This window comes from Desmodus rotundus, chromosome 6, assembly GCF_022682495.2.
Source record: "Desmodus rotundus isolate HL8 chromosome 6, HLdesRot8A.1, whole genome shotgun sequence".
Taxonomy (NCBI): domain Eukaryota; kingdom Metazoa; phylum Chordata; class Mammalia; order Chiroptera; family Phyllostomidae; genus Desmodus; species Desmodus rotundus.
In genome coordinates this window covers 112,850,079-112,872,978 of record NC_071392.1, presented here as the reverse complement: position 1 = coordinate 112,872,978, position 22,900 = coordinate 112,850,079, and the positions used below count along the sequence as shown (strand labels likewise).

At 47.2% G+C, this 22,900-nt stretch overlaps 1 protein-coding gene across 1 annotated transcript; it reads left to right on the top strand.

The window, feature by feature from the left end:
- The first annotated feature begins 1,941 nt into the window (after window positions 1–1,941).
- Window positions 1,942–22,074, top strand: DYNLRB1 (dynein light chain roadblock-type 1). Its single transcript, XM_024559713.4, has 4 exons — window positions 1,942–2,014; window positions 10,586–10,661; window positions 17,011–17,178; window positions 21,701–22,074. The coding sequence occupies exons 1-4, from the start codon at window positions 2,012–2,014 to the stop codon at window positions 21,742–21,744; spliced, it is 291 nt and encodes a 96-aa protein (XP_024415481.2). The 5' UTR covers window positions 1,942–2,011; the 3' UTR covers window positions 21,745–22,074.
- Window positions 22,075–22,900: the final 826 nt, after the last annotated feature.

The following is a 22,900-nucleotide window of genomic DNA, read 5'->3' as shown; positions in this document are numbered from 1 at the left end:
AGAGGACAAACTGGAATCAGGACGGACTCCAAAGGCTGCATGCTTACACATTTTGCTGTACTGCTACTCATAAACTGCAGCCCTTGGAGTCTTCCATCACTGATTCAGCTGTTCCATCTAATTGTTTTCCAAATCCTGTCAAGCCCATCTCCAAAACTTCTTCTGCATCACTTCTCTCAGCTGTTTGCATTGTCAGCAGCCCACATCTTCATCCCTACCCTGGTTGAATGTAGCAACTTCTTGTCATTGCTTTCATTCTCTCCCCTCCAGTCCATCTGTGCAGCCTCAAAATGACCTGTAGAAGACCTTAGTCTTATGCTTCTTCCCTGCTTAAAATCTTACAATGATTCCTCCATTAACAGAATAAACTCCACAACTCAGAAACCTGCCATTCAAAGCCTTCAATTATCTCCAACTCCTCCTTCCCCCTCATTCTGGCTCCAGTCACATGAACTACTGGTCAGAGTCTGTTTTGCATCTGTGATTTTGATCTGTTAAATCCTTTCTCCCCTCTCAGCCTGGTTCTCCGTATGCAAGAGGGTGATGATCCCTTGTGTGCTTATTTTCCAGGATGTTTTGAGACCCAGTCTCTGCAGCCCTTACAGAGACAGAACGGTGGCAAAGATAGTGCAGAGAGATACTGCACATCCTTCACCCACCTTTCCCCAATGTTAACATCCTGTATAACTTGTTACAGTTATCAAAACTAATAACTTGACACAGGTAAAGTAACACTAAACTACAGCCTTAATCAGATTTCACCAGTTTTTCTACCAGTCACATTTTTCTCAGTCTCCTCCAGTCTGTGACAGTTCATTTTTTCATGACCTTGACATTTTTTGAAGAGTTCTGGTAGATACTTTGTAAAATGTCCCTCAAATTTGGTTAAATGTTTTCTTGGGTTAAGGCCATGGATTTTTGTGAAAAATACCACAGAGGTGATGTGCCCTTGGTACCTGATATAGGGGGCAGACATCAATCTATCTATCCCATTACCAGTAATGTTATCTTCGATCCGACAGTTAAAATGGTGTCTGCCAGATTGCCTTACTGTCAAGACACTGTAATACAAGACACCCTGGAAGGAGCACGAGCTCCTTCCCAGTTAAGAGAGGCTACAGTGGAATGAAAATCATCTATGCGGAATTCAGCAAGCTCCAGTGCCTCGAAGAAACAGTATTTGTAAAGAGATGCTGAGGCTACTTGCGATAGAACGCGTTAAGTGTTCAGGCCGGTAATGACGCACAAGGTTCACTAAACGGCAGTTTTAACAAACTACTTCCTGCTACAAAACCCAGTTTTTGTGGTCTGCAGGAGTAGAAAGCTAGAGGGCGAGAGAGGACAACATAGAGCTTTGGGAAGGGTCCTTTTTTTAAAGGTGAGAAAAGGAGGGAGCGTAGAGATGTGAAGTGGCTTCCAGGTAACACAGGCGTGGGACTGAGCTCAGAGTCCTAAGTCTGCAGACTCCTAGGCCAGCCATAGCCACTTCATCTCCCAGCCCGCATGGAATATTCCCTAGGGGGTCGCTCTGAGACCCCAGAGAAGCTTGAGTCCAGACCCAACCGCTGACTCTCCCCACATCTTCGGCACATTTTGGCTCCGCGCTTCACTTTGCCTCAATCTGGACGCAGAAGGGGTAGGGGTGTCTCAGCAACCGCCCTCCTCGCCTTCATACTCGCCCATCACCCTCCCCCTAGGTCTTTTCAGAGCCAGGCATCGTAGAGAGCTGAAAGCGTGCCTCTTCCTACAGCGCGAACCAACATCTTTCCGGCTCTACGAGAGCTGGGAATTTTCCATAATTAAAGTGCTCCCTTACTTTTCACTTTCGGCCGGCGGAGGCAGATTTTCCACGAGCCCTGAGACATCTAAGATCTGCCTGCCCCTCCGCCCCACACTGGCCCCTGATTGGCTACTGAAGCTGCCCGTTTTGACGTGGTGCTTTGAGCAGGCGCAGAAACGCCTCCCGACTGGGCTGTGCTGTGGCGACCCGGAGCTAAGCGATCGGTCCGAGATGGTGAGTGTCTCTTTTTAGCCCTTGGCTGGCGGTGGGAACCTGGCCGACCAAGGCTGCCCCACCGTACCCCTAGCCTCCATCCTCCGAGGGTGTCTCAGTGCGCGGGGCCTGTTTGGGTCCGAGCTGACGGAGGGCGGAACGCGAGTGAAGTGGGCCTCCAGACCCCGACGGAACGTATCAGGCGGGGCCCGGGCATCCCGCTGCCCCTTCATCGGAAGCAGGAGCCTCAGGCTTTGGCTAGGATCTGACGGGGAAAGGTAAACCGGCCCAGGGGCCGGTGCATCCTAGTATCCTGGGCCTTGTTACGCGATTACAACAAAAGCGATGAGGTTTCCTGCACGATTAATTTGTTTCAGGCGCTAAAAGCGCTGTATGTAGTTTTGCTTTCCTCCTCACCAGGTCCTTGTGAGATACATACGGTATTGTCCACGATTTTACACACTTGAAGTCAAAAGCCTGGGGACACCCAGCGCTTTGTCCCAGGAAATGGCGGAAGTGGATTACAATCCTAGAAACTGACTCCTGCCTTTTTGTCCTTGTGGTTCCTTCGTGCAGGGCGGGTCCGCCCTGGGGGATCCCTGCTTTGCTGGCTGTTGCTGTGGGCTCCATAACGCCTTTACAGTTTTGTTTTTTCATGTTTTTAATCCTCCCAATCTGTAAAATACTTGGAAAGACCTTTTAAATATTTAGCCATGTGAGTATGTTACTTTTGAAAAATCTTACTTAAAAACTTAAAGTGTGTAAGAAAAATTGAAAAGGAAAAAGCAGTGCCATAACCTAGAGGCAACCGCTTATATTAAAGAGCATATACTACACTAATTAGCAGATCAGTGTTTTTCTCTTCAGTTTTTGCTGCATAGGGTTTAGCGCCTACTGAATGCACAGTTGTGGACTCTGGTTTCTTCATTTATTACACTACAAAGAATGGCTGCATCACTGAGGATTTGTGATAATGCTTCAAACATAAGTACCTTCGTCTTTCACATCACGTTTTATTTTACATCACTTTTAAACTGTGAGAAAAAGTAACTTTTAACAGGTAGAACTTGCGTGCAGTAAAATATAATCTGAAAGGATGTGAGTGAAAAGTAAATCTCCCACTGAACCCTGACCCCCAGCCTCTGTCTCTTCGGAAGCATTGCTTGTTTTTTGTAGGTCTTACTTAAGCATGTGTATGTCCCCTCTTTCTCTTACACCAGTCGTAGCTCACTGCTATCTTTACCAGGCTGTTGTGTTTATATTCATAAAGACAAAACATACTCAGAAAATTCAAGCAGTACCGAAGTCTATAATGTAGAAAGTGCATGTAGTCCCCTCTCATTCCCCTATGGTAACAACTGTTGGCACTTGGGTGTGTTTGCTTCCAGATTGCTTTGGTGCGTGAGCACACTTACGCGTGAGCACACTTACACGTAAGCTGTTCATTGCATGAAACTGGAACACAGTTTATAGATACTATAAAGGCTATGTATAGACATACTCTGCAACTTTTCGTTTAAAAAATATCAAATGTTTTTCCATGTCAATGTAACAAGTCTACTTTATTCTCTCTCAAGGACTGCGTAGCATGCTCTTGCAGTATATGCCTTTCAGTGATTTACGGTTTTCAGACAATGCTACAGTAACTGCGTCTCTCTCTCTCTCTCTTTTTTAAACATTCATGCCAGTGATGACTGTTTGTGTAGGATAGATTCCTAGAAGTGGTACTACTGGCATGTCTGTTCTACATTTTGGTAGAAACTGTCAAGTTGCCCTTTAGAATGATGATCATCCATAATTCTCAGTTTCACTCCACCACACAGCTGTTTTCGTCTCTGTATGTTCTCCCTTCTCTTTGTTCACATATGTGTATTTTTCGAGATGTATATGATAGTTTTTCGTTTTTGTTCTAACCTTGTCGCTGCATCATCTGTGTGATGAATTACTTTGTGCTGTGTAATAATCAGTGAAATAGCCGTACCATTCCCCTGGTGTACATTTGTGTTGCTTCTATTTCTTCACTAGTAGAGCTAGTGCTGTGATGAGTGCCTCTGACTGTGTACAGTTTATTTTTCTTTATTTTTAAAGTTTATCAAAAAAAATAAAAATAAGGTTTATCAGATTATTTCCTTAGGCGAAAGTCTCAAGAAAAGAATTTTTGAGGTGAAAGGACCAATACTTTTTGGTTCTTGCAATGGTGTTACCCTGTCGCTATCCCAAAAAGTCATATTGCCTTTGTACCAATTTTGCCATGACATTGCCAATATGAAAAAATTACCTCAGCATTGCTATCATTTCCCTTCATTTCATTGTGCCCTTTATTTACAGGGAACAATGAACATTTTTCTATGTGTTTGTAATTTCTCTTGGGTGTATTTTCTACTAGTATTTTTGCCCACTTAACTTTTAAAAGACATGCTATTTTTCTTAATCATTTTGTGTGATGTTTTGGAATCACTCTTTTGTTTGTTCTATTTGATGCAAATGTTTTTGTATCCTTTCGATTCATTTTTTTATAAATATTCAAAAACACTTTTTAAAGATTTTATTTATTTCTAGAGGGGAAGAGAGGGAAAGAAACATGTGTGGTTGCCTCTCATGCACCCCCCACCGGGACCTGGCCCACAACCCAGGCATGTGCCCTGACTGGGAATCGAACCAGCCAGCCCTTGCCTTGCAGGCCGGCACTCAATCCACTGAGCCACACCAGCCAGGGCAAAATTTGAATTTTTATGGTTAGTAATCCAATTGGTCACAGTTCCCTTGTGAATCATTTGCTTCAGATGGTTATTTCTCCTATGCTGAACCAATAAATAATCCTGGCGTTTTACTGCTACTTACATTTCCATCTGTCAGCAACACGCACCCTGGGAACTGATAACCCCCGAGCTTTGGCCTTTCCCTGTTGCAGACACCATGCTGCTAGTACTACATACCCAGAATCCTGAGGACACCAGTTGGGCGCTCTGTGAGCCGACCCCGCAGGGCTGCATATCTACTCAGACATGACTGGTACCAGTCGGCCAGCACTGAAGGGATGACGGACTGAGTTCGAGGCAGAGTTGGCATGACTTGGGTGCCTGAATAGAGCTGTCGTTTTCCATCTGCAAGTGGCCCTGTTGCAGCTTGTGGGGCGGGAGAGGTTGGCATCATTTGTTTTCTTTTTCTTTCTTTTTTTTCTTTTTTGGCTCCTGTAGCGCTGGACTTGAAGTTTGTTTTAAGCAGTTTCTTCTGAACCCAGACAGGTAGCTGGTGCCCTGTACCTCACAGAGAGTTCTTAGACTTCACGGCCCCCACATACTTACCCAGGCCCTGCCCAGCCCTACTGGTTGGGGTCAGGTAGAGAAGCTATTCTCTACTCTTACAGAAATGAAATATTTTGACAACATAAAAATTGCTAACTCCTGATTACTGAAAAAATCAAAAGATTAAGTGAAAAAAATGGGGGAAGTGTAATTTATATCATGGACAAAAGTCTATTATTTCTAACATATTAGGTTGGCCAAAAAGTTTGGTTTTTTCCTGTAAGATGGCTCTAGTAGGGCTTAGTTGTCTTTAACTTCATTCGAAACAGTTTTGTTAGATTGTACTGTGACAGCCATCATATCGGCATTAAAAAATCAAAATTGGTGAATTTTTGTGTAGCCATTTCAATACTGAAGATGGAAGAAAATACGTAACATTTTTGGCATATTATGCTTTATTATTTCAAGAAAAGTAAAACTCAACTACAACACAAAAAAAGATTTGTGCAGTGTATGGAGAAGGTGCTGTGACTGAACGTGTCAAAAGTGGTTTACGAAGTTTTGTACTAGAAATTTCTCACTGGAGGATGCTCTATGGTCAGGTAGACCAGTTGATGTTGACAGTGATCAAATCGACACATTAATTGAGAACAATACCACACTGAGGATAGCTGACATACTGGTGAAATGCAAAATGTGTCTTTTATTTTCTGGAAAAAAACCATACCGACTTTTTGGCCAACCCAATCCAAGAGTTTTTGAAAATCAGTAGATTTGTAGAAAAGTCAGAAGACTCAAGAGAGATGCAGTCAGTAAATTCCATTTTAACTTTACTGATAACTCTTAAAAATTAAAGAAAGGTTGGCTTTCTATTATTTGGTCTTTGCCTATCAGATTAGCAGAGAATCACAAAACGTGGCAGTACAGTCAGGCACCTCTGTTCCTTGAACATGCCAAATTTGCTCCTGCTTCTCTGCCTTGGCGTGTATCCCATTGCCTGAGTGCTTGCTTTCTCATCACTTAGTTCTCGGTTTAAGGATTACATCCTCAGGTGTTGCTGACCGCACTAGCCAGATTAGCATTCTCCTGTTCCCCTCCCCTGTCCCTGTGCCCTGCAGGACTCTTGGTCACTTGTTATTTTAGGTTCTCTACCAGAATATGAGCTCCCCGAGGGCAGGGACCTCATCAGTTATGGCCAAAGGTATAATCAGTTCCTCTCGACCTGTGTGTCCTAGGGCAAAACTCTTCATCTGAACCTCAGTTTCTTCTCTGTAAAGTGGAAATCATACTTACCATGGAAGGGTCAGAGGACAGATGTGTCTGAAAACATTCATCCCAATTATCTGACATGTAGCAGGTGCTGAATAGGTCCTCGTACACTTGTACTTCCTTCTTGGTAAGTGTGTGTTTCCTTTAAGCAACCAGATGTCGGTGGCTGGTTCTTATTAAATTCAGGATTGCCCAAAACCCTAGCTCTTATTTACACTGGGTACTGTAAAGCCATGTCCCCTGTCCTGTACTTAGAAAGATCGATTTTTGTAAAACAGCTGTAGAAATGCTTTTTATTTGTTCCCTAAGTATTGAGCCTACATGGTGCCAGGTAGTAGGTCTGTAAAGTCTAGGTCCCTGCTCCCAGGGTACTTGGGTCTGAAGGAGATAGATAAGAAACAGGCATTTACACCCCATTGGGGTAAGTGCTATGAAGACAGGTGCCAAGGATATCTAGAATAAGGGTAGGTGTCAGAGAAGGTCTTCCTAAGTCCAAAGAGTTTGGAGTTAGTTACGTCAAGCAGTGAGCGAGGGAGAAGGTTGCATCCTTCAGAGGGAGCTTCACGTGCTTAGGGCACCTTGCTCAAGCAGGCTGTGCCTGCCCCCTGCAGTCCATTCTCTGTACAGCAGCCAGAGCTGCCCTTTGAAACATCAAAACCTGCCAGTGGCCCCCCAGGTCATCCGTATTAAAAGCCAAAGTCATTACTGTAGTCTACCAGACCCTCTGGAATCTAATCTGATCCTGGTTACCTCTCTCATTTGGCCACCTGGCCCTCACTACACCTTTGCTTTTCCTGAAGCATACCACTCTCCTACCTTAGGGCTCTTGCACCTGTTCTCTGTGCTGTGTGGAACACTCTCCCTAGAAATCTCTGCATGGTTAGCTCCCTCATCTCCTTCAAATCTCGACTCAACTATCACCTTAGCGAGGACTTTTCTGACCACTTTATTTAAAATTGCCATCAGTCCCTACCTTCCAGATAGACCCCCCTTCCTTATTGTGTCTGACACTCGTAGTTTACTTTTTTGCTTGTTCAGTGTCTGACTCCCCACCTCTGATAGCAGCTTCACGAGGGCAGCGATGTTTGTTGTGATTTGTTCACTACGGCATCCCCAGGCCTAAAACAATGTCTGGCACATAGGAGTCACCCGTCGGTTATTAAATGAAGAGCAGTTTTCTGAGATTCTGTCCTTTTTCATTTTAGCCCCACTTTCCATTCTCCAGAAGATATTTTGGACCCGATTCTGACACCTTTAGTTTTAGTTCTTTCCTCTTCCCCGGGTCGATTGCAGATTGATTGAGCTATCCTAAATCATCATCCAGCTTATTCCTGTATATTCTTACAATGCTGAGCAAGTCAGAGCCCTGTGGTCCCATACCAGACAGAGATCTAGATCTTGGATACGCCAAGAGAAGGGTTAAAAAATGTTTTTAAGTAGAAACAATGGAATAAAAACAGCCTGTTTTGAAAAAAAACAAAACTTCATCTAGAATTCCTTCCTCTCGATGTGTTTTATTTTTCACAATCCCTCCAGCCTTCTTGTTTTCACGTGGTTATAGTCACCGAGCACTTCATTTTTGCATTTAGCTGTTTTTACATAAGGTTACATCATAAACCTTCTGTGGTTTATTCTGATTGTCGTGGTTAATGCGTGTATTATTGGGTTAACCAAAAAGTTCCCATGGTTTTTTCTGTAAAGGACACATACACCCTGGCTGGTGTGGCTCAGTGGATTGAGTGCTGGCATGCAAACCAGAGGGTTGCTTGTTCCGATTCCCAAGGCAGGGCCCTGGGTTGTAGGCCAGGTCCCCAGTAGGGGGCGCATGAGAGGCAACCACACATTGATGTTTCTCTCCCTCTCTTCCTCCCTTCCCCTCTCTCTAAAAATAAATTTAAAAAATAAAGTGGAAAAGACATACGTATTTCATTTTCACCAATAACTTGATTGATTTGGGTATTTTGAGTATGTCAGCTATCTCCCAAGTGGCATAATATTGATTGTTCTCAATTAATGTCTTGATTTGATTGCTATCAACTTCAGCTGGTCTACCCAACCATGGAGCATTGTCCAGTGAGAAATCTCCAGCACGAAAGTTCACAAACCACTTTTGACACATTCAATCAGTCACAGCACCTTCTCCATACACTGCACAAATCTTTTTTTTGCATTTCAGTTGCATTTTTACCTTTCTTGAAATAATAAAGCATAATATGCCAAAAATGTGTATTTTCTTCCATCTTCAATATTAAAGTGGCTGCACAAAAATTCACCTATTTTGATGTTTTATTTTGATGCACACCGATATAACAGCTGTCACAATACAATCTATTAAAATTTTTTCGAATGAAGTTAAAGACAACTAAGCACTACTAGGGCCATCTTATGGGAAAAAAACAAACAAACTTTTTGACTAACCCAATATATTCCTGTGAATAGACATTCCATAATTTACTTGGCCTTTTTTCTAATTACTGGGCATTTGTGGCTCTTTCTGCTTTTTGCAAATGCTCATGTCACTGCATCTTGCTGTATTCTTCTACTTCTCTGGATTATTTCCTTGGGATGAATTTCCAGGAAGGTTACCAGGTCAGACTGAGTCCTGGGATGTTGATCATATCACGCTTTACCCCACCTCTCCAGAATAGTACATAGTAGGAACTCAGTGAGTCTGTTGAATGAACTTTGACCTCATACATGCATGACCCACTGTGTTGTACTCTCATGTAGCCCTGTCCTTTCACACAGGCTCCAGGTTTTAGAGGCAACAGGCTACTTTGCAGGAGGAACTTGTTTGCCCTTCTCTCCAGCATTTGAGAGTATTCTTACATCATAGGGGAGTGGGTAGCAGTGACTGGAATGTTAGCCTTTTTCCTACTAGGAAGACAATAGTTCATTGTGCTGTCTCCATCAACTGTTCAGAAGCTCCTCCTCCCAGGCCGACTCATGAGCTTCTGGGGGGTGTGGAACCACTCTCTTGGAGAATGGAGCCTCTATTTCCAACATAGCCTAACTCTTAGCCTTTGGGGGGTTCAGACTGGGTTCTGGACCCATCTGGAAGGGGCCTTCAGAGAACGAGCACACTGCAAAGCCAGTTTCCATCCACAGGAAGAGTTAGGCCTACTTCAGCTGAGCAGTTGTTAATACTGAGTTTCTATTCTGCAGACCATTCTGTGTATCCCCAGAAAGGTGCAATCGAGAGTTTGGAGAGTCAGAAGTGGTGGACTCCCCTGAGTTGGGGATCAGTAAAGGTTTTTGAAGGAGGTGATGTCTTAAATGTCTAGAAGAATTCGTTGGATTTCAGCAGAGAAGAGGCCTTGTTAGGATAAAAATGCATGGAAACAGAGGTGTGGGCATGTAGATGGAGAGTGGGGGGTAGGGTAAAAGATGCGTGTGATAACAGAACGCCTTGCGTGGCAGGAAACCAAGTGTCTGATTGTCCCCTCTGCTTACATACCCCATGTGCCAGAGCATCCCACCCTGACCAGTTTCTGGAGAATCAGGATTAGTGAGCCCCTACCCCAGGCCCATTTCCTGTGGCTGTGAGCCACATGTTCTACTGTCTCAGACACTAGCTTATCAAGTCACCGAGTCTGTCCTCATGGGGTCATTTTGCTTCCTTTGGAATGTTTTCAGTTGTGCTGTTTGGGCTGCAAATGACAGTGTAGTGTCTCCTTCCTGTTAGACGCCACTGTTTGGGTTTTTTTCCAGATCATCATCATCGTCCTGTTCCTTAGGTGTCCCAGATACATGAGTCACGGATGTGTCTATACTCCCAGGAATGGTATTGTTGTTCTGCTCCCGAATAGCAGAGGCAGGAGGGGTAGTAGTGCCTGGTAGGCAAAGGGCCAAGAGGAGCCCTGCCCCGTGCCAGGGGTGTGAACAGATGATTTTGGTGCTGGTGGAGGCTTGGGAACCACTCTCATCAGGCCCGGAGAGCTTTGAGGAGGTGCCACGTGTCCAGGTGTTAACTTGTTTGTTGTTGGAAAACAAATGTGTGATTCATCTGCCAAAGGCATAAGGGAGTTAATCCAGCTTTCCCGGCCCCTCCTCACCTTGGTCTTGCTCTCTCTGGCAGGCAGAGGTGGAGGAGACACTGAAGCGACTTCAGAGCCAGAAAGGAGTACAGGGAATCATCGTGGTGAACACGGAAGGTACGCCCTCCCCTCCCACCGTGACCAGTACTCAGGCAGGCCCCGGAAAACAGCCCAAACACAGCTGAGCACTTGCTGTTTACTAAGCCCCTTCATGTACGTGAATTTTCACCCTTTTTTAAATCCCGGCGTTGTCCTAGCACTGTTACTGAATTCTGACTTTTAATAAAGGAAAAAGTTACTCAGTCCCGCTGACCTGACAGATCACACTTTTCAGCATGCCGTGCTTTTTCAGCCCTTGTTCAGGTGTGTTTTCTTTTCGCCATAATTATAGTTGTTACTCTTTTTTTTTTATTTTTAAGGGAGTTTGAGTTTTTAATTTTTATGTATATATATTTCTTAAGATTTTAGTTTTAGTAGAGGAAGAGAGGGAGAGAAACATCTATGTGCGAGAGATACATCAGTGGGTTGCCTCTCGAACACCCTCAACTAGGGACCTGGGCCACAACCCAGGCATATGCCTTGACTGGGAATCAAACCTGTGACCGTTCAGTTCGCAGGCCGGCGCTCAATCCACGGAGCCACACCAGCCAAGGCTATAGTTGTTACTCTTTTGCATATGTTTACTCATGAAGTTTGTTCTGCGTCATGGTTTACATAAACAAGACTTTTTTAACTGCCAGTACAATGTTTATTAAACTACCCCCCATTTATGTTGTTTACACTTTTTTGATAGGTGATACTCTGGTCAACTTCTTTATACCTGTACTTTTTCCCTTCTCTTCTGGAACGTTATTTCAACAACTAGAAGAGTACAGGTACTAATTTTCCCAAACTGCTGTAGACATGGCGAAGAGGGAGGCTAACATTTCTCACCTACCTATTCTGTGCCAAGCCATGGACTTGGTGCTTTACATTCTCTTTCACTTATCCCTTAAAGCAGCCCTTTCTCCATTTTGCAGTGGAGAAAACTTGAGTCTGGAAATTCAGTTGACTTGCCTGCCATCACAGAGCCAAGAGGTCTTTCCAAGCCTGTCTGAGACACTTGTGCTCCTTCTCTCACACTGCTGTGAGGGACAGAGAGTGGCTGCAGGTCTGCAGCCCAGAGTCACCCTCCTGGGCTTCCCCATGTGTCTGGTTCAGTGTACTCATTCATCTGAGTGATCAGAGGCCCCGTGAGAGCCCCTGTGTGCGTGTGGTCGTTCGGGGTCTTGTTTTAGAAAGGCCGAGTTCTCTACAGTGCCTTCTTCAGTAAAGCAGAATGAATGCCACCAAAGGTGACAAAGTGGAGGTGGCCTGCCCTCAGTCAAAATGTTGGTTTCAAGTCATTAGACCCTGGCCAGCCAAGAGTTAGGCAGAGGCTGCTCCCCGGCTTTGTTGAGCCCTAATTAGACTATGTGGTCATTGCAGTTAAAGGAGGCAGCAGGCTGGGAGCGCTCAGGACACTGAGAGGCAGCAGCAGGCCCCAGCTTAGGTCTCCTACGGGGCAGGAGGGCCTTGGCCTTCCCCTTTTCCTCTTCAGGCCTCAGCTGCCCCAAGTGGAGTGGTTGGTCCAAGACCCAAAAGACTGTATGTCGCTCAGAGAGATTGTCTTCTGGGACTGGACATTTTTGACCCCAAATGGGAGGGAATAGCTTCAGGAGCTGACTCCCCAGCTGGGACCCCTAGACCTTCACTAGTATTGTGGTATTCATAAACCATAAACCTTCATTCTTGCCTTAAAGCTGCCCAAAAGTTGAGCAGTCATTGGAAAAATACAGCCCCGACTGCTTACCTTTTGGATACTAATGAGCATTTTTTGTATACTGATGTGGCAGTATTGCTCAGTGGTGGAGAACATGGGCTCTGGAACCAGAATACCTGGGTATTTGTTTTGTTTTGGTTTTTGTTTTTTCCCTCAGGAAACAAGTTGCAGAGGCAAAAGAGGGGCCCTTGGAGTGTAGGAGAAAGAGAGAGGCAAGGAAAACGCACCCGAAATCTTGGAAAAGTCACTTCGCCTCTCTGTTTCCATGTCTCATCAGTAAAATATATTGTATTTTTCAGACTATAAGATGCACCCCCCCCCGAATTTGGGGTGAAGGGGGGATGCGTCTTATAGTCCGAATGTACCTTACCTGGCGGGGCAGGGGGGCAGCAGTGGAGTGGGGTCACAGGAGGCAGGAACAGGACTATATTTTTTGCTTCAAAATTTTTTTTCCTATTTTCCTCCTCTGGAACCTAGGTGCGTCTTATGGTCTGGTGCGTCATATAGTCCGAAAAATACGGTAATCATACTACCTCCCTCTAAGGGAAGCTTTTAGAATGGTGAATGCCACCCTGGCTGGTGTGGCTCAGTGGATTGAGCGGCAGCCTGCGAAACAAAGGGTCGCTGGTTCGCTTCCCAGTCAGGGCACATGCCTGGGTTGCAGGCCAGGTCCCTGGTTGGGGAAGCGTGAGAGACAACCACACACTGATGTTTCTTTCCCTCTCTTTCTCCTTCCCTTTCTCCAAAAATAAATAAATAAAATCTTAAAAAAAAAAAAAAAAAAAAAGAATGGTAAATGCCATTAAAATGTTAAAGTTACTGTGTATGTTTATTTTTGTGTCCCATTCATAGAGCTTACTCTTCAATCTCATTTACATTTCACACAGCCACCCTGCAAGGCAGGGTTTTTCTCATTAAAAAAAAATTTTTTTTAACGTGTTTATTGATTTTAGAGAGAGAGGAAGGGAGAGCGAGAGAGAGACATCGATGTGAGAAACAAACAACAATTGGTTGCCTCCCATATATGTCCTGACCGGGTATTGAACCTGCAGCCTAAGTATGTTCCCTGCCTGGGAGTCAAACCCCCAACCTTTTGGTCTATGGGACGATGCTCCAACCAATTGAGCCACACCGGCCAGGGCTGTTTGCCCATTTTTCAAATGAGAATCCTGAAGCAGAGAGGCGAGGTGACCTGCCCAAGGTCACCCAGCTGTGGATGGGAATGGCCAGAATTCACTGCTCAGGGGGACTTTAAACCCTCTGGAAGCTTCCAATTAAGGACGATTCAGCTCAGTTGCCTTTTCCTGTGGGCGGCCTTCTCTGATCACCAGCCCAGTGTGATCGCTCTTGCCCCGATCGTGACGCACCTGGTTCTAAACCTTACCCACAACCTGCCACTGCATTTTGACGTCTCTGTGTTACCGAATGCAAATGATGTTTCATGATAAAAGTCTGAGTTTAAGACAACTTAGCAAGAATTTAAGGAACATTCTGGTCCATTTGTACCTCTCCAGCCCCCCTGCTATCCCCTGCAGCTACCCACCCAGGGCAGAATTACAGACTCAAATGTGTCAGCTCCATAGGGGCAGGGCTTTGTTCCCGTGTTCACGACAGTACCCCAGCACCTGGAACAGTGCCGACACAGTCTGTATGTAAGAAATGTCTGTTAAACTTGGTTGACTTTTTTTATTGTTGATTGATGGTGTTTGGTTTGGTGGAAGGACCTGGCTATACAGCCTGACAGGTGTGAGTCTCCAGTTAGAAATTGTACCTCCCAGTGACCAGCAGCTCTGCAGGCTGCACAGTCCCCATTTGTGAAGGCCCTGGCTTGGGGGTAGACGGCCCAGTCACTGGGGTGTCTTCGAAGTGTCCCAGCTCTGGCACCCTATGGTCTCTTACCTTTTTTGAAATTCTCCCCAGTTTTTGTCCCTGCCCTACTGCCACCTTCATGTTTTCTTTGTTTTGGGTTGGGGTTTTTTGTTTATTTTTTTAATTTTTATTTATTGATATTAGAGAGAGGGGGGAAGAGAAAGAGAGAAACATCGATTTGTTGTTCCATGTACTTAAGCAATCATTGGTTGATTCTTGTATGTGCCCTGACCAGGGATTGAACCCATTACCTTGGTGTATCAGGACAGCCGTCAACCAACTGAGCTATGCGGCAGGGCCTTCTTTTGTTTTTGAAGTGAGCCAGCAAGTGGTTAGATTCTCGTCTCCTTTACACACCCGTTCACTTGGTAGGAATGTATCAGACACATGTCTAAACTACTGACAGTAGCCCTCGTGACTTCTCGTTTGTCAGCGGCAATAAATGCTTAACGCAGTCTCTCCAAGGGCACTGGTGAACAAATCAGACCTGGTCCTGGCTGGGGAACACACATAACGCTCACTTCCATGAAGGTGTGATGTCAGCCTCACGTAACTGCGAAGGAAAATTGCGTGATGCCAGGATGATGGAATGGGGCATTGACCACATCTGGGGGCAGGGGAGGGCACCAAAAGATGGAGGCCGGAGGGACCAGTGGGAATATGAGAGAATAGGAGAAGAAAGGAAGGTTCCAAGCAGAGGAACCTGAGAGTCGGTGCCCTCGTATATAAAAGAGAAGGTCAATTAGTTTGATCAAAACTTGGCCAGGCCTTGAGACTGGCCTCTCGGGTTACCTGTGGGGGTGATGTTGATAAACCATCACCATTTATTACATGCATGCTCTTGCTAAATATTCTTTTTTTGTAAAATATGTTTATTGATTCTAGATAGAGAGGAAGGGAGAGAGAAACATAAATTGGTTGCCTTGCACTTGTGCCCCAGCGGGGGATCGAACCCAAAACCTAGGTGTGTGCCCTGACTGGAGATCGAATCCCCACCCTTTTTAGTCTACGGAATGTTGCTCCAACCAACTGAGACACACCAGCAAGGCCCTTGCCAGACATTCTTAAGTCATATTTAATCCTCACAGCAGCACTTTGAAGTACAGGCATTTTACAGATGAGGAAATGGAGGCGTAGAGAAGTTGGATCACTTGTCTGAGGCCGCATAGCCATGAAGGGGCAGAGCAGGTGTATAAGTCAGGTCATCAGATTTCAGAGTTCCTACTCAGTCCTCACCCCAGCTGCTCATACTACCATCCTCAGAGAGACTCCACTACTGAGCAAGGCCCTGGGGGGCACATTGTTGCCAGCTAGGACCCAACAGCACCGCCTGGTGACCTAGTTGTCTTGTCTCTTAAAGGGAAGTGATTACTATAACCTGTTCTCATGGCTTCAGTTGGTTCAGAGCAGCCTCTCTGACTCAGCTGCTTCTCTTGCTACTGTGTGCTCTTCTGCCCACTGTTGTGTTCCTGTGCCCTCAAAAGACAAGATTGGGCCAGTTTCTTGCGGCCCATGGGTAGGCCTGAGGGTGACTGCTTTTGGCTGATCCTTAGGCTGATCAGCTGTGGACCAGATGAGCAGGGCCTGTGTCCCAAATCCAGCCACTTACGTGTGAGGAGCCACGTGTACCACATTCATCACAAGTGCCTGGCAGCTGTGGGCACCTGGGGCCTCACTGATGGAGTCTTCTGTTGGCATGTCACAGTGATTCATAGGCACCTGATGCTCCACTTGTGGCCTCAGGTCACTCCGGCTGAGCCCCATTGCTCCCCTCCATGACAACAGGCACTGTCCAGTGAGGGAGAGCCATGTAATAGTTCGTTGCAAGGAAACAGTCTTGAAAACAGAAGGGGCTTGATGCACGGTGGTATTTGTGGCACAGTAATGAAGTAAACCAGCCAGCCTTAGCCCTGCTGGTGGGGCTCGGTTGGAGCGCCGTCCCGCACACCACAGGATTGCGGTTCAATTCCCAGTCGGGGAGCGCACGGGAGGCAACAGATCGATGTTTCTCTTTCCCTTCCTCCCCCTCCCGCTTCCATCCCCTCTCTCTCAAAATCAACGGACCCTCAGGTGAGTATTTAAAAAATAAATAAAAATTAAAAATTAATTTTTTTAATCCAGTCTCAGTACCCAACAATGGGGGCATGGTGAACTCAGTGGAATGGCCACTGGCAGGCTCTGAAAATAGTAGCAATGCTGTTTACAAGGGCGTATGCAGAGAGAAACGGGGTTTAATTTGGAGAAATGGGCTTTAACTAAACAGTGTGTTTACAGCTGGGCCCCAAGCCTCCCTTGGTGGGAGAGGAGCAACACACTAGTAATGCTTATGTCTTAGCGCAAGCTGAGCTGTTTTCTTCCTACTTTCCGGTGTTTCAGATTTGTAGGAGTTGTCCTCCTTGCCCGGGTTCTAAGTGTCCTGAATGATCGTCTCTCCTTTTAGTGCCAGAAACTGGTCAGGTCGGTGCGGCCTTCAGAGAGGAGCCTGCAAGCCTACGGGCCTGCACCGAGTCCCGGCCCCACTGCTTATCGGCTCTGTGGCTGTAAGCAGGCCACCGTACTGCCCAGAGTTTCTGTTGCCCCGTTGGCAAGTGAAGGTGGTGACACCACCCTCAGAGTGGTTCTGGGGACTGGCAGTGACGTGCTTGAAGTGCTCAGCACGGTGCCTGCCGAGCCCTTAGGGAATAGTGGCTTTGGTTGTTGACTGCCGGTCCAGTACTGTAGAATCAGGGGTATGGGGTTGGGAGCTGGGCGGAAAGGGCCTCGACACCCTGCTCAGCCTGTCTGCTCTCCCTTCAGGCATCCCTATTAAGAGCACCATGGACAATCCCACCACCACACAGTACGCCAACCTCATGCACAACTTCGTCTTGAAGGCCCGGAGCACCGTGCGTGAAATTGACCCCCAGAATGACCTCACCTTCCTTCGAATTCGCTCCAAGAAAAATGAAATTATGGTTGCCCCAGGTAGGAGGTCTTCCCCTTCCCCTCCTAGGATTAGATCGTCACAGCACACGCTCAGCAGCTTATGGAGAAGGCTTAGCACGTTGGTGTCCCCTCAGCTTCCACAGAAAGGCCTGAAGAGTTGCAGGGACAGAGGTGATTGCCTGTCCAGTCCCTGCCTGGCACCCCGGCCAAGACTCAGGTGCAGTGACTGTGAGTCAGACGCTGTCTTGGGTTCTAGGCCAAAGAGGGGAATCCTCGACTCATGGGGGGAGACTGGCACGTAGGCCTGACCCAGTGTAACCCTCACTTTGATGTGGGGATGTTCAAGGAGCACTTTGGGGCGTAGAGGAGGGTGTGACTAGGCCTGCCTGGGCCAGTCGCAGAGGCTTCCCGGAGGAGGGGACGTTTCAGCTGAGGCGCATCATCTTGAGGGCACAGGAAGGAGTGTAAGCAAGTGGAGGGGCAAGAAAGCTTAAGTTTGAAGGAAAAAGATTCAGTGATTTTAAACCCAAGCGGAAGGCAAAAATACTGTACAGTCATTTTGTCTTTGGGAAAATGTTCAGTTACCTGCTTCTAAACGACAGTACTGTCTCTGTGGCTCCCACACGGCCAGCTTTTCCTCGCGCGCGCCGGCACTGATCGCTGCACTTGTTCCACGTGAAGTGCTTGGCTTGCCCTTCGGGGCTGTGTGGTAAAACGCCCCTGTCTCTAGGGCTTAGGATCATCCTCAGGGTGATGAGCTAGCTGCTCGTCCCGGGAGGAGCCCACGAGGCTTGGGACCACAGGCGGCGGTGGCAGTACCACCTGCCCTGCCTCACCTCACTCAACATTCGGACTGCGGGCAGACTCTCCAGGACCGTTTTTGCATTGCTGCTTCTCTCGCTCCCTCTCCCTTCTCGGGCTGAGCCACAGAGTTGAGTGGGCACACGGTGATGCGGGCCACCTGCAGTGCCTCGTCTGGGGCATCAGAAAACATGTAGGAAGGAGAGAGAGGTGAGGCGTTTGGTCCAATTTAGAAAGGGCCTGCAACACCAAACTCGGCTGTGTGGACTCGACCCTGTGAGCAGAGGTTTTTAAGGCAGGAGGCGATGTGATCGTGATTGGGGCCTACATGGAGGAGGCAGTAGGGAGGCTAGGGACACTGAATGCCCCTGGGCTTGGCAACGCAGACGGCAGAGACTGGGGTAACTGGGTGAGGAAGCGGGGCTCAGACACCTCCAGCAGCAGAGCAGTATTGGTTCTGTTCCCAGGCCTATTCCAGCCCAGTCTGGCAGCTTGGAAGGATGTGAAGGAGGGAACTGTAGAACCAGTCACAGCTGCCCCCAGTCTCCCTGGGACACTCCCTAGAGGGGTGGGGACAGAGTGGGTCAGTCCCAGAAAAGAACATAGGATAACTTCAGAGTCATTTATTCCAAAAACATGCTGTACACTGCTAATCCGTTTAATCACTGTCTGGTGATGTCCCTGATGCTGTCAGGGAAACTAGATTGTAGCAGGCAGAGTTCATTTTCCCAGCGGTAGCTTTTAATGAACGTGACCTTAAGCAAGTCATAGAACACCTCCGAACCTGTCTTTCACATCCATAAAGTGTCACGTAGGGGCTGCAGTGCTCTGGTCCTCTGAGACACCCCATCTGGTTGAGTGAGTTGGTGTGGGGTGGAGCAGAAAGGCTCAGAAGCAGATTTGACCTCAAATCCCTCCCGAGATTTCCTGCTGTGAGAGATACCCCACTTCCCTAGAAGCCAGTCTAGGAATGGTCCCTGCCCTCTGCTCATCAGGCAGTCCACACGGGCGCTCTGAGTGAGGGGCGGGAATAAGTTATGCAGTCTCCAAATCGGACAGACTCTCCGTGGGCAGTGTCTCTTGACCTAAAGGGGATGTCCAACCTTTTGGTGTCTCTGGGCCACACAGGAAGAAAAAGAGTTCTCTTGGGCCACACATTAAATACATTGCGACCCATAATCAAAAAAATCTCATAATGTTTTAAGTAAATATACAATTTTGTGTCGACCCACATTCATAGCCATCCTGAGCCACATGGGGCCCACGGGCCACAGGGTGGACACCCCTGAAAGCTTCCATGCACGTCTCCTGGACCAGCAGTTACCTGAAAGCCCCGGCCATGTGTGCCCCAGCTCAGCAGCAAAGGCCTCTCCAACATGCCCTTGAGGGACCCACAGGCTTTCAGAGTTCATGGGTGTGGTTGGTGCTCGAGTCCAGTTAAAGGCTCTCCTCTGTGTGCACAGCCTTGTCGGTGGAGGCGAGGGTCAAGCGAGCAGACCCTGGCTCTGGTGACACACAGAGAGGCCTGCAGGGAGGGAGGGCACGCATGCGCGCACTCACTCGCTCACTGTCTTGCACTCACGTCCTCATGGGCCCCCCTACCCCCCCGCACAACACAGACATACACATCTTGTTAGGCTGTTGGGGCATGACTGCCATATTGCCTTCCATACAAGGAGTGATCTTCCGAACACCCTCACCGCCTCTCCAGACACCCCGCTGCCTTTCGGAGCCCCTCCCTGGGCCCTCACACAGGCCACCCTGCTGTTGGCCACACTCTCATCCTGCATTTTCACTTGGCTAACCGGCCTGTTTACCTGTGTTTTAAGTCTTATCTCCCCCTTTAGACAGTTCCAAAAACAGAAACTTGTAAACACATAGTAAGCGTTTCACAAATATTTGTTGCATAAGTAAATGAAGGACTTCATAAACCTCCCTCCATTGCTGACCCTCCCACTGTGGGGGTTAGAGGTGGGGTCAGCGGGGGAGATGGGGATCAGGGGTGCCCGTGGGACGTGTTATTTAAGATGAAAACCAATGATCTGACTCTTGATTCACCCACTTTGGTGATGGCCAGAAAAATAAGGCTGTCAGGAGATGCTGAGCAGGGCCTCTGAGGCATTTGGGCTGGATCGCCTTAGGGTTTGTATAGGGTGCCAGTCCCCAGGCCTGGCTGCTGCGCCCGTCAGGTGGGCCCTCCTGGGGCTATAATTAGCACCCCGCATTGGGGGAGCAGCCTGGAGCGGCCCTGCCCAGGAAGGAGGCCCAGGTCCCTTTCTTCCCACCTTAGTTTTCCTCATTGATCAAACTGAGAGCACCACAAATAGCAGGCAATGACGTCAGTCTGGTTCCCCAAGTATGAGTACGTACCACATTTCACCCCATCCTGGCCCAGGGTAGCCCATGTGAAGAGATGTTTTTAAGACTGTCTTTTGGTTTTCACGTATTAACCTCGCTCATATAAATAAACCTAAGTTGTCAGCCTAATCAAGCTTTAAAACTCTGCTCCCCACAGAGCACTCGGAGTGATCTTACTGAATTTAGAACTAGAGTATTTGGAAGAAAAGACACTACTATTGCTAATTATGTCTGTCCCTATCGGTGGCTTTAATTATTTTTATTAGGAACTGTTTTGTATTTTTACTAACACAGATTGCTTAGCCATGAAACGATTAGTCATATAAGATCTGTTTCCTCCCAGTCCCATCAGCCAACCGTCATGGGAAAAAGCAAGTGTTAGGTTTAAATCAGCAGACACGAAGCAGATGTGGCCGAGGTCCTGCCATTTTGCTTATGTTCAGCAAGCTGTCAAACCCAGCTACCCCACCCCACATTTTTGCCTTGGCTTCTGCAAGCCATTTACTCTCTGAGCCTCAGTGTCCTCATTTGTAAAATGAGAAAACACTGGTACCTGCCTCATGGAGCGATTCGGGGATTCATTGAGGTGCCATATGAGAAATGGTGGCCCAGGGCCTGCCACGTGGAAGCCTTGTAAGTGTTTGCAGCTTGACGATGAAGGGGGCAAAGTTGAAACTCTCTGCTTCTCTAGTGTGCTCTTCTATAAAAGGAGGGGCAGTGAGGCTCAGCCCTGAGGTCTCGGACCTGCAATGATTTCACAGGGGACATTTCTCCTTACTGGGCTGGATCCCCAGAGCTGGAACCCAGGTAGCTTTGGCCCCCTTTGATCTGGTGCCTTTGAAATGTTCTCATCCAGCCTGTGACAGAACCAACATTAACCCAAGAACAGTGGGGTTGAGGTTGGAATTTCATCTTTGACACCAGCCGGCTTGGTGACCTTAAACTACTGGTTCTCCCAGAACCTGCAGCATGAGCATCAGCCAGGAATGTTAAAAATACAGACTCTGGGACTCTACCCAGACCTACCGACTCCAAAGAGCTGGGAGTGGGGCCCAGCCCTCCAGGTAATTCCATTTTAAGAACCACTGCCACAGGCAAGTTATTGAAATTCTCTGAACCTGAGTTTCCCTACCCCGAAAACAGTGATGATATCCCACCTCCCTCTCAGTTCTGGGAAGCTTAGAAAAGAGGATGCGCTGCGGGTCACACTTGCAAAGGCCACCACAGGAAAGTTGGAAGTTTCCCTTCTGTTGTCCCAGCCATTGGAAGTAGCCTGAGCACCGATCCTTTGTATTCACCTCGCCTGCTTTATGGCTGGTGGTTTGATGATTTATTTCTTCTCTAGTGTGTTTTTCTCCTGTTTTACATTTATTAATTTTTTTTGCATTTTTTTCTTTTGCAGATAAAGACTATTTCCTGATTGTGATTCAGAATCCAACTGAATAAGCCACTCTCTTGGCTCCACGAATCATTCCTTCACTCAGTGTCCCCAAGAATAATAGTGTTAATCATGTCAACTGACTGGCAGGTAGAAGTCACCTGAGAGCCCATGCAGACCAATCAAGTGGCCAAGGTGGGCTGCAGCTCCGCCCCATCCCACCAAAGTCGTCCCCCTGCTGGCCAGTCGCCCCTGAGTTCCCAGGAGGGCCCTCTTTCCTCAAGTCCAGGTTTTGGATCAAGAGCTTGTGAAAGGTCCACACCCCGCTTCCTTCTAACCTTCACTTTGTTGCCCTTGGAAAAGGCTGTTTTTCTTTAACTAAAAATAACTGAAACTTGCCCCGCTGTGTGTCTTTATAAACACTGGGTTGAAAAGGCTTCTCTCCCTATGTCATCACGTGGTCTGAAGGCTGAGCCTGGTGCCGCCTCCAGCCTCCACTGCAGGTTATGTTCGCAGCCTGAGAGGCCTGCTCCGCTTTGCACCTGTGGCCGAGCTTGCCGCTCTGAGCCTGGTGTATAATTGGTACCCAGATTTCTGGGTCTCTTGTGGTGAAAAATGTTTTCTCTTACACTGCCCTGGGGAAAGGAAAGAAGTAATACGTGTTGAGTACCTGGAATATACCTGGTGTGTTATGTACCATGGCTCATAGCATCCTCATGGTACCCTACAGACAAGGTGCCAAAGTCATCTTAAAAATGGAGATGTTGGGGTCTAGAGAATGACTTGCCTGAGGTCTCATAGCTGGGAGCACAGGTTTGCGACTCCAGAAGTTCTGCTCTTTCTGCATTGCCTTCCCAGGGAGTCCTGGACGGTCCCATTCACCTGAGGGAGCTCATCCTGGGTGAACATCCGCCTTCCCTTAGATTCATGCATGGGGGGTCCCAGGAGGTGCTTGCTACTCTGTGAGGCTATAGGCCACCCACCATTCAGCAGCACTCTGGGATTTTCCTCCAGAAATCACGTGTTTATTTTTTTTTATTATTAGGGTTGGGGTTTTTTTTGCCTTTTGTTTCTTGTTACAGCGGGAAAAGATACTTTGAAATCCCTCTTCATTGTCCTCTCCCCATAAGGAACCTTGTCTACAGTGTGAGTTCTTCATCTAGCAAAATACTTTAATAAATTTTCCAGTGAAGTTTCCTGAAACAGTATCAAAGAAGTAACACA

What these genes read in the sequence shown, in the direction of transcription:
- DYNLRB1 (XM_024559713.4), top strand. An exon ending in CATCGTGGTGAACACGGAAG is followed by an intron (nt 10,662 to 17,010) that starts GTACGCCCTCCC and finishes CTCTCCCTTCAG; the next exon opens with GCATCCCTATTAAGAGCACC. An exon ending in TGAAATTATGGTTGCCCCAG is followed by an intron (nt 17,179 to 21,700) that starts GTAGGAGGTCTT and finishes TTTCTTTTGCAG; the next exon opens with ATAAAGACTATTTCCTGATT.